This window comes from Eleginops maclovinus, chromosome 6 (assembly GCF_036324505.1).
Source record: "Eleginops maclovinus isolate JMC-PN-2008 ecotype Puerto Natales chromosome 6, JC_Emac_rtc_rv5, whole genome shotgun sequence".
In the NCBI taxonomy this organism is placed as follows: domain Eukaryota; kingdom Metazoa; phylum Chordata; class Actinopteri; order Perciformes; family Eleginopidae; genus Eleginops; species Eleginops maclovinus.
Genome location: NC_086354.1, coordinates 7,572,218 through 7,583,488, shown reverse-complemented (window position 1 = coordinate 7,583,488; position 11,271 = coordinate 7,572,218). Strand labels below are relative to the sequence as shown.

General features: G+C 42.0%; 2 protein-coding genes across 2 annotated transcripts; both read left to right on the top strand.

Annotated features, from left to right (window-relative positions):
• The first annotated feature begins 624 nt into the window (after nucleotides 1-624).
• On the top strand, nucleotides 625-1,425 carry psmb11a (proteasome 20S subunit beta 11a). The gene is made up of 2 exons (XM_063885886.1): nucleotides 625-978; nucleotides 1,081-1,425. Exons 1-2 carry the CDS (start codon nucleotides 625-627, stop codon nucleotides 1,423-1,425), a joined length of 699 nt encoding a protein of 232 aa, XP_063741956.1.
• An 835-nt stretch (nucleotides 1,426-2,260) lies between these two features.
• psmb5 (proteasome 20S subunit beta 5) lies at nucleotides 2,261-10,019 on the top strand. The gene is made up of 3 exons (XM_063886618.1): nucleotides 2,261-2,519; nucleotides 4,762-5,068; nucleotides 9,362-10,019. Exons 1-3 carry the CDS (start codon nucleotides 2,295-2,297, stop codon nucleotides 9,643-9,645), a joined length of 816 nt encoding a protein of 271 aa, XP_063742688.1. The 5' UTR covers nucleotides 2,261-2,294; the 3' UTR covers nucleotides 9,646-10,019.
• Nucleotides 10,020-11,271: the final 1,252 nt, after the last annotated feature.

The following is an 11,271-nucleotide window of genomic DNA, read 5'->3' as shown; positions in this document are numbered from 1 at the left end:
CAGCAAAACTTATAAGATGTGCATAAAAAGGCTTCCCTTGATATTATGTTCACAGCATGGTAAGATACAATATCACTTATGTCATCATCCAAGGATTTTGAAGATCAGGCCTAATATGTGTTTATGTGCAAGGTGTCATATTTGGGAGGTCTATAAAAAGGGAAAAACCGTGGTCTTTCAGACTTTCGTTAGATGAGACTGAGTCTAGGTGGGAGCATTACAAAACAAAACTGGATTTTTAAGGTTTCTCATCTTGTTTGACCAGTTTTTAAAGATGGACACTGTTTTAATGTTGTTTTAAGGAACACATTTGGCTGCCAGTCTCTGGGAAAGACAATCTGATTAATTTATCAAGATATCTATCTGTATTTTCCACATTTTTAAGTTATGGCATTGGAAGATATCTGTGGCTTCGAAGACACTCCTTTGCATCGCAAGAGCTTTCCTGCCTCTCATTTTGAGGACACAGCCACCTTTTTCGACTGTTACAATGCAGAGTTTAGGGGACTGAAGAAATCTGTGAGAAACAGTGGGATCCCGCTGCAATTTTTCCTACCAACTTTACCGAACTCTCCCCTTTTCAACCAAAAATATAGATCCCCTTTTTCACCATACAAACATTTAATGACGGTCCGCAGGCCTTTCCCTCTGTCTCATGGAACAACAACCTTGGGTTTCATCTTCCAAGGTGGGGTCATTGCAGCTGCAGACACACGTGCCAGTGCTGGGGGACTGGTTGCCTGTCCAGCTGTTAACAAGATTACTCCTATTCACTCCCATTTAGTAGTCACCTCCTCTGGGAGCGGTGCAGACTGCATGTTGTGGGAACGAATTCTGGGCAGAGAGATCAGACTCTACCAACTCCGGCACAGGCGTTGCCTTTCAATACGTGGCACTGCCAAGCTCCTCTCATTCATGCTTCACCCCTTTAAAGGGACTGATGTGTGTGTGGCTCTTACACTCTGTGGCTGGGATAAGGAAGCAGGCAACACTGACTCATCCTTTATTACTGACGATAGCTCCTGTACTGTTTTGAGTAGCCAAGACGTTTCTGCGATGGCATATCCTTCATCCTCTAACAGTGGCCCAAAGCTGATATATGTGTGCAGCGATGGCGCCCGACTCCAGGGGGACATATTTTCTGTGGGCTCAGGCTCTCCTTACGCTTATGGAGTCCTGGATGGAAGGCTGAGGTGGAACCTGAGCAAAGAAGAGGCCGTCTCCTTGGCAAGAGAAGCAGTGTTCAGAGCCACTCACAGGGACGCCTACTCAGGAAACAACGTGGACCTCTTTCACATCACAGCCCAGGGATGGAGCCAAAGAAAGAGAGAGGAGCTGAAAGAGGAATATTATAGAGACATGGAGAGGAGGGCAAAGACAGTGGAGAAAGGAAAAAGAGAGACTGTACTGGATGCTTTAGGATGAAGCAAAACAGTGGGGGGTTCAAATGAGGCTAAATTACGGCTGGATTATATGAGAAAATCACATTTCACCACATTTCAGAACAATATCACAACATTACACAACAATATCACAACCTTTTTGACTACATAGCTTACCTCAATATGGATTTGGTGATATTGTACAGGATGAGGAGAAACAGTGGGTGGTTCAAGGGAGGTTAAAGTAGGGCTGGGTTATATAAGAAAACCCAAATCACAACATTTCAGAACATCATAACATTTTTGACCAAACAGCTTACCTCGATATTGGTCTTGTGACGATATTGTAGTCATGACCATTGACGCTTTCACACAATATTTGCACAGTGAGGATTTTGATAAATTATCATCTGTAATTTGTGTTTTTTGGACTAAGTGGTAAAAGCATGGGATAAAGTCTAGTAATTTTAGACAAATACATTACTTTACTGTAATACAGCCTTCACAACTAGGAAAACAAAGCACTTGCGAATTATAATCTATCCTTATGTAAGAAGATATAGTCTCATAAAGGATATTGATGTAAAATCGATATTTGCACAGCCCATGGCTAAGTATAGAAATATTTTCAACCACTTCTTTTGGAGTTTATCTACTTTTGTGACCTATATATTTTGTTCCTAACTCTAACAATTAAGCATAGTGGCTTTTATCAAATTGTTTTAGCCTTGAAATGTTATTTTTTGTTAATGTGTGTGTTGTTTGTTACACTTTACACAGCTTTATGTTTGTCACCTGTCGGCTACATCTGTGCAGCCCGCCACAAATACAGGGGGCGCTGTTTTATTTCCTCACCATGACTCAATAAACGTTACCCGGCGGAAGTTGCTTGTTCATCACACAGTTTCAAAGATGGCTCTTGCTAGTGTGTTGAGCAGTGATTGTGCGAAATTTTCTTTTGATAATTGTGAACCTGATAGTTTTGATTATGCACCCGGACAGAGCGGTCTTGGATTTGACGCTACGCCGGGAGACGGTCTGAGTTTCTCCGTCAGAAACCCGCTGTGTGCAGTGGACGAGGATGGCGTCGAGAGGAAAATAGAGTTCCTGCATGGAACCACCACCTTAGCATTTAAAGTGAGTTAAATAGTTGCCAATTGTAGTTAGCTGCTATCGTACAACGCTAACTTGTTGTATAGTTTTCAAAAGAGGTGTTTGTTACATCACTCAAAGTCTAAACATCAAGACTGAGGGTTTACGTAACGCTTACGTTACATGTCCGACGGTTAGCATGCTAGCACGGCTACAAAGCGCTATCTCATTGCAGATGTTCACTTGAAGTTAGCTCTGTGATGATTTGTGTTGGACTTTTGTTGCTTCAAAGGCAATTAGCTATACATAGGTTTATAATTTGTTTTGTGTAGCCATGGCAGTTCTTTATTTTATAAGTTTCAGAAGACTAGGTATTTAGCTGTATTTGCAGCTGCTTGAATGGTAAGCAAGATGACAGTTGTGTTTACAGCACCAACACATGTCTTCTGTCTGGTTCAACTAGATAAATACAGTTAGCTACTTTCTTAACACAGTAACATAAATATGACCTTAAATTGAATTTAACAACGTTTTTTTTTTTGTACCAGGTCTGCTTCTAGTAGTACAGGCTTTATTTGTGTATTTCGGAATAACAGTGAAATATATTAAAGAGCTGTCTTTTTTTTAAAGAATAATATACCATGTCATTCATTTTTTTCATCCTTAATATTACATGATATTTAACTGTACAGCGAACAATCAAAATACAAGTTAAGGTATTTAGTAATAGCTACGTCTTTTACAAATGTAACATTTTTAATTTTGACATAAGTATATCATAGCATATTACGTTCTTAGTCACAATTATTTTTCTCACAATGTAATTGTTCTATTCTGTAAATGCTTTTTTCTTTTAAACTCATATCCCAACTGTCAGTTTCCATCATTCATACCAGAGGATATCCATATTGTTTCAGAACCAGGCATACCTTTTACTGAAGGATTAATACATGTCTTGTTTCCCTTGAAATAGTCCAACTTCAAGATTTAAGCATCCTTAACATGTTGAGTTAGAATAGTGATACATCACTAGTTTATACCACCAAAAAATATATATTTTGAAGAACAAAGTAGGAAACAAGTGTCTTTAAAACTTCAAGCAAAATGCAAAGTATTGCTATTAATATTTAAAAAATGCTTAAAGGTAATTAAAGTGATACCAGATTGTTTACTTTCCACTGAAAGAATAGTTAGATACTGTCATTTTGAAACATTATCAAAAAGTCTTGCGAAAACGCCAGAACCAATATTTGGTTCTGCTACTAACGAGATAAAAGCTTAATATAGGAGCTGCTTTTATGCTGACAAATCACCTTTGTTGCCAGAAAATATTACAAAGACAACACAAAGAGGCATACTACTGCATTTGTGTGATTATATGGTTTTATTGGCTGGAAAACAGCCAGCTTTTTCCACTCCGTCAGGCTCAAGTCCCTGCAGTTGGGTTTGGTCTCTTCAGGGGATTTGTTGATAAAAAGAAAAGATAAAATAACGCCAACTTTATCCCTTAATCCCTGAGTGCCAGTGGATGAAAAGCCTCCCCGGGAGACATTTCCCAAGTCTGTTGTCTTCACTTTAGTGCTATACAGCGACTGTCTCTTCAGTCCTAGAGGATTTTAGAGGGGAGAGCAAAGGTCTTCCGTCTTATTCAGTGGCTTTCTGGCAGAGCCATATATTGTATCACTGACAGCAGGATCACACATCTGCTTTGTCTGGAATTAGTTCATACAGTGGTGCACATTCATGATGCTTACACGTTTTGTTGCTGGATAAAAACGTGTTGGTAGGATAATCCTCTCTCATTAACACTTCTTCATTATTTTTGAAGCATTTTTGAAATAGCCAGAAGTAAAAACGGTAGGCTTTAAATGTACTACATCATGGTTGCATGACTTCACGTCACCACTGCTAGGCTAAAGGTGGAATCGTGTTTTGCGGGACACTGTTAAGTACTCTCATTTATTCACTAGATAGCAACAACCATTTTGGATGGAATGGAAACTTCAGACATTCATGAGTTGGGCAATCATTGACGTATTTTATATTGTGTAACAATTTTAAACCCTTATTTCAGCCATCTAACAAAAACACTTCCAAAAAACAATTCACCTAAACACGAGGGAATCAGAAGTGTTAAAATGCTAACTTATTTCTGGGTTTTACGACTCACTCCTGCACCACTGTATTGGTAATCAAACTGTACATAATATCAGTGATTATTCTACATGTGTTCCCCTCCTGCTGTACCGTGCTTCATTAATGTGCTCCCCCTGCTGTTTACTCTCAGTTCCAGCATGGCGTCATCGTAGCGGTGGACTCTAGGGCCACAGCGGGCTCCTACATCGCCTCGCAGACGGTGAAGAAGGTGATCGAGATCAACCCCTACCTGCTGGGGACCATGGCTGGAGGAGCCGCAGACTGCAGCTTCTGGGAGCGCCTGCTGGCCCGCCAGTGCCGCATCTATGAGCTCCGCAACAAGGAGCGCATCTCCGTGGCAGCCGCCTCCAAGCTGCTCGCCAACATGGTGTACCAGTACAAGGGCATGGGACTCAGCATGGGAACCATGGTGTGCGGCTGGGACAAGAGAGGACCAGGTAACTATAGGAGCTATGTATGGGCATAGGTACCACTTAGGTTATGAACCAAAATCAAGAATCAAGAAGCTTTATTTATCCCAGGGGAAATTGCTGTGCAACAGTTGCAGTACAAAGTGAGAGGTAAAATCAAACTAACATAAAGTAAACTAAGTAAAAGCAATACAATTACAGTTAATACGTAAGTATATACAATATACAACAGTACGCACTGTGCAATTTAGCAGCGTATATAAAATAAAACAAGTATAAAGTGATACAGTGGAATTGGATAAAGTGACATTTTGGCCTCAGGACGCAGTGTCTCCACTGTCCCTCTGACCTGAGGTAGATAAGTTAAACAGTCTGAGGGCCACAGGAAGGAAGGACTTCTTTGGCGTTCTGTCTTACACCGGGGGGGAATGGGTCTGTTGCTGAAGGTGCTTCTGTACGAGGTTAGCACCTGGTGGAGAGGGTGAGCGTTGTTGTCCAGGATACTATGCAGTAGCAATCACATTTTTACTTGTATGAAAACAAAGTATAGTATGTTAAATATATAAAGAAATTGAAAACCCTTCTAACAGTCAAAGCATAGTATGTCCATGAAGTTATCGTTACAGATTTGGTGATAATTAATGCTACTGAGGTAAGGAACCATTTAAACACTTAACTTGTATAGAAACACTTGGTTAAATGGATGATACCTCTTTAAAAACGGTTGCTAATATATTTCAGATAGCATTAGTTTTGCAAACTTGATATTTAATATCTTTAATTTTTGTTTTTTTAATTTAAGTTTTAGTTAGAATTTTACTTGGGCCACATTTAAAGGTTTCCAATGTAATTTAGGATTTAAAACTAAATATACCATGTGTTCAACTTTCTAATAACTTGAGCATCATAATATCTTAGACCCCAATGCGCATATTTAATGTCTTGTGGTGTCTAAACAGTCCAAAATCAAAATATATTCATTTCGCTTGACAAAAAACTGAAAATCCTAATTTTTCATTAATCATAAAAAATAATTGGGTATTGAAAAAGTTGCAGATTACTTTGGTCTGGATAAATAGTCAATTTCCTTAATGAACCTAATCATTCTAATTAGTTTTAATTAACAGTTTATTTCACTGTCTTAAGGATCTGCTGTTTAACTCCAACCTCAAGAATTTTGCAATTATGTTTTGTCGGCTTTTTATATACTTAACTTCTCAGCAATTTTCATTTATTCAGTTAAGTTTGTGATGATTTTTATAATAAATACTTCAGATTTACAGCTCCCTCAGTGAGCACAATAATCAGCTCATTTTAAAAGCTATCTTTAGTGGTGAAACACCTGGCATATTCTTTAGTCTAGAGGAATTAAATTGGCTGTTTAATATAAAGCTTTATGTGTGTCCTTACGTTTCAGTTAATCTTGATTATGAAACTATTTTCCATCCCAATTGATGGGTACATTATATTCTATTAAAAGGCAATGATCCCTTGTTTAGGAATTATTAAGTCATGTGCCATGTAATTAAACCCTGTAGTTGCCAGATGGCCCCACTAGATGGCACTGCAGCCTCTTTAATTCTCTGCTCCTCTGTGCACTTGTGAGCTGTGTCTTTGGGATGCCACGCAGTGTGGGGCCGTACATCACTGAAGGTGTGTTTTTAAAGAGGCCGCCACAGTGACACAAGTAATGAGAAATCGATGATGCTGGGACGACGGGGCCCAGCGAGAGCGTGGCGCCATGATGGACGTTGGGTCTCAGCCTCGGACAATTGGGTCGCATGCATAATACCATCACACCCACCGGGATCGATGCCGAAATTTGTGTGGAAAGCAGACAGAGCCTGTGTGATCAACAGCCTGGCCGTATGCCATTGAACCTAGATGACACAAATTAAATCACAAAGCAATCAATTGCGGGAAATAATGATCCCTGTGTAAGTTCAATAAGGTGTGGGAGCTGCGCCATGGCCCCCCAACAATGCCTTATGATTGAACGGAGAGGTAAATGAAATCAATCGCGATTAAACGGGGGAAGCTCATTAGCCTGCTACAATCATGTCAAGAGCACTTATTCCCATGATGGAGCGTCTTTAAGCCGCATGTAAATACAAATGGAATGAAAGCCGCGTTGATGAGCTTGTCAAATACGTTTCTGTGTTAACATTAAATGTTATGACACTCGTAATCAGTGTAGAGTTGAGGCTTGATGAAGACCTTGCGGCACAAAAAAAGCCCCTTCATCGCTACAAGGCTAAGAAGGGTGGGTGATATGTAATTAAATCAAATGCATCTAACTCAACTAAGCAGTGTGAGATATGAGACCTCGTCAGAGAAGACCCACGTGGCCGTCAGTTTTACAGCCACTCCAAAGAGCGTCCCTGGTGCTTTCTTTTAAACTCCTGATCCAGTGGTGAAGTCTGGCTAAGGGGGGAAGGACTCATTTGGTGCTAGTAGCCTCCCATCCATTGCACTTTGCTCCTCGCCCACCTTCTAAAAGCTGACAGTCCAGCCAGTTGCACCGGCCTCTGTTTAAGAAAAAAAAGAAAGTCCCCTTAAGCACCTGTCAGTGGATTGACGGAGTGGAAGGAGTCTCTCTTGGCCGCCACTGCTGTAATGCTAAACCGTCCAGGCAGCCCCCACCCTCTCTCCCGTTTCTGTGGGCCTCATAAATTCAATTCCCTCTTTTTATTTTCGGAGTCTTCATGCGTCAGTGTTTGAGATGCTAAACGATACGGCGTTGGGCTACACAAAGACCCAGGTGGGAAAGGAATGGATGCGGGAAGTGCTTTTCTCTTTGGCACGCTGCTTCTAAACTTGGACCTCCTAAAGAGTCCTCGCGCACCTCCACCAACCGTGCCACTCGACACAAGCCTTTACAAACCCTCTCCTCCCTGCCTATTATGTTTTTCAAATGAGTCCCTTTACAGTTTTTCAAGAGGAACAGACAGACAGGTCTCAGAATGGCAAATTACCCCTCTGCATAGACAGGCACTGGATGATTATCATGGCAAGCTAACGACAGGCTGAGGAAGCTGCAATTTTCCAGTTGAAAGCAATGTTGAGTTTTTTTTCTTCTCCTCCCTCTCTTCAGAAAAGCAAGTGGCTCTCTACCCTTAACAGACAAGTCTATCTGAGGAACTCTGCAAGCGGGGATGTGCAATCTGGGGGCATTTTGAAGTGTTTTTTAATGTGCGAGATGAGCGACAGCGGCGAATATTGAGCTGTTTCGTATGCATGTGTCCCTGCGTTTCTGAGTATCGTTTTTCACAGGTTTCCCTTTTGTGAAGCGCTATGAAAAAAACAGGCCTTTTTTTCTTTTTCACAGTCTTTTTTACCATCTGCGGGCTGGTTGTGGGCGAGCTCACAGGCTGGTGCTAGTCACCCGTTCCACGTCACTCTGGGAACAGGGCCTAGCGAGTGTTATCATGGCGCTGAACACATGCGTCCACAAAGTGCGGCGTGGAGCAAACTCCCTCACAGGTCCTTCAGAGCAATCGCGCGTCTGCGGTGCGCGTTGGATTACATGTTTGACCGGTTTGGTCGGCCTTTTTTCTCCATGTGTCATCCAAGAGGTGAAGGAGATGTGTGTGTGTGTGTGTGTGTGTGTGTGTGGAAGGATATAAATGTGCTGTACCCGTCTCATGTCCGCAGGATGGGAGCACAATGTATTATTATTTTCTCTGACCCTCCTGAGGTGCGAGGTGCAGCTACCTGTTCAGCTCAGGTTGCGGGTCGATAGTTAATTTTTAGCGTGTTTGCAAGGATCAATAAAGCCCGGAGCAGGGCCCCCGGGCTCACAGCGATGTACCCACGCCTTGTCAGCAGGTTCCGTGGCCGGCTTCGTTTTACTTGAAGAGGAAGCAGCTGTTCGTGCTGTATCTGCCACCCTTACTTCACTTGGAGAGGATGCAGCTGTTCATATTCTTTCTCTTGAGGACATCGTGTGTATGTGCGAGCTTACAAGTTTGTGTGTTTGTTTGGGCCGTATTAGATGTACACCATCTCAGTTTTCCAGACAAAGCTCAACACCTGAGTCAGGAGAATACTTTTATAGCGAACACTTCCCCCTAAGGGCAGTGTCACCTCCCTCACCTACTGTAGGGACTCCAGGAAATACAAAGTCGCTGAGAAACTGAGGTCGGGCCTGGTTGTATTTTCCAGACTCGAAAATATATCCTGAGATGCAACAATGCGTTGAACAAAATCTTAATTTAATGAAAATGATCAATTTAATATAACGTGCACAAACAAATAATCCGAATTATCCGGCCATGACGAATCTCCTCCCTCACCTACCTATTTGTCCTTCGTCCCCAGGGCTGTACTACGTCGACTCCGAGGGTAACCGGGTGTGCGGCGACCTCTTTGCTGTGGGCTCGGGGTCCATGTACGCTTACGGCGTGATCGACAGTGGACTGCGACAGGACTTCACCGTGGAGGAGGCGTGCGAGCTCGGCCGCCGCGCCATCTACCAGGCCACATACCGTGACGCCTACAGCGGCGGGCAGGTCAACCTGTACCACGTCCACAGCGACGGATGGACCAGGGTCTCCCAGGATGATGTGCTCATGCTGCACCAGCAGTACAAAAATAAGGCATAGTGGGGACAGGAAAGTGTGGAGGAAATAGGTCGGGTTAGGAGTGTATTCTAGTATCTGTTTAAATTGTTCCGTATGTCCATAGGGGGTGACACATGAATAAAAAAAGGACTCTCAATTGATTTCCACTTCTGTGACCTTTCTTGACTTGTTGCCAGCTTCCAGCTTTATATTGTAAATTCTTTAACAATGCCAGCGAGCGCCACTCTCCCCGCACTCGGTTTGATTTGAGGTGCTGAAGCGAAGGAGAGCGATGACTCAAACATGCTTTAATGCAGTGTGGGAGTAGTGTGCTGCTTTGCCCTACATATGTACATTTAATTTGGATCTAACCCTGGGAATCTTATTTCTCAATAAAACCTGTGATGTTCTTTTTTTCCAAGAGTCTTGTCTTTGTTTAGTTTTTCTTACCTTGCAGGTTTAAAGATGGTAAATAGCTATCCCCAGAATGCACTTGTAACATAAAAGTGTAGTCTCATCGCATCATCTTCCTTTGATGTAGTCGTTTTGCCGCTGTTTTTGTTTACATGTGTTCCCCCAGATGTTGGGATTGGGAGGTAAATCCTTGTTTTCTCTCCGCTATATGTTCTGCATTTATTAGCGAAGAGTACCACTGTCTAAATAGCACTATTTAATTGCATACCACCAGCCTCAATAATTGTGCCTCCTGAGTTGTAACAGTGTGTTTTCTTCCCCTCATTGATATTGTTCCCTTGCTCCGCTCAAGTTGCACAAAATACGTCTTTTAATTGGAAGGGGAAATGTATTCTTTTATTCCTCTCTGACACACTTAGCTTCTCACTGCGCAGTATAGTGTGACACCCTGCCATGGTGTTTCATTAGGTAACGACCTGCACTTGGAAGTGTGTGCCCCTCCAACGGTTTTTATGGGGGGGAATAAACACTAATAAAGGGGATGGGGTAGACATTTGAAGCCAGTGCACTTTGCGAATCGTGGTTAAAAACTAGTTTCACAGGTGACTACTTTGCAGATGGAATAGAAATGGGATGCCGATAAATGGAAATGAGCAGGTCCCGTCTGAGATGCTGCTCTTAGTAAATGAAGTGATGGGAATTGGACCATCAATAGAGGCAGAAACCGACAGCGCCTATGCCCATGGAGAAATACTGAAATGGAGCAAATGTAGATTAAAGTATTACAACTTTTTAGAAGTTAACCCATTAACCATCCTCCCGGGTTAAAGGGATTGCTCAGATTAATTGATGAGGGATTGTATGAAGTGCTCATTAAAGGTCTGTGTATGGATGACGCACCCTTTTTGGAGAAGTGGAAGTATTGGCACTTCAGAAATCAATGCAATGTAGAAGCAAAACATTCTAAGCATCATAAAGGCCTAACTTAAAAAACAAATCAGTTCCAGTGTACCCAATGTGTAAAATAGTTTCACTGTTTACATTAATGTCAGAAAGACCAACAGGCAATACGAGCCATTACATCCATCTGGGGTTAAAATGGACTTTTCAATGGTGGCTTTAGAAGGAGCATAGCTGGAAATAACGGGTTCAGTTCCCCCACCTAACAGGTGCAAATAAACTGTTAACCTACATTAAATTAAGATGTGAACTGGCTTAAATAAATTTGGCTGTGTGCCTCTTTCACAGCACTAC

What these genes read in the sequence shown, in the direction of transcription:
- psmb11a (XM_063885886.1), top strand. Translation starts at nt 625, where the DNA reads ATGACGGTCCGCAGGCCTTTCCCTCTGTCTCATGGAACAACAACCTTG. An exon ending in CACTCTGTGGCTGGGATAAG is followed by an intron (nt 979 to 1,080) that starts GAAGCAGGCAAC and finishes TCATCCTCTAAC; the next exon opens with AGTGGCCCAAAGCTGATATA.
- psmb5 (XM_063886618.1), top strand. Translation starts at nt 2,295, where the DNA reads ATGGCTCTTGCTAGTGTGTTGAGCAGTGATTGTGCGAAATTTTCTTTT. An exon ending in CCACCACCTTAGCATTTAAA is followed by an intron (nt 2,520 to 4,761) that starts GTGAGTTAAATA and finishes GTTTACTCTCAG; the next exon opens with TTCCAGCATGGCGTCATCGT. An exon ending in CTGGGACAAGAGAGGACCAG is followed by an intron (nt 5,069 to 9,361) that starts GTAACTATAGGA and finishes CTTCGTCCCCAG; the next exon opens with GGCTGTACTACGTCGACTCC.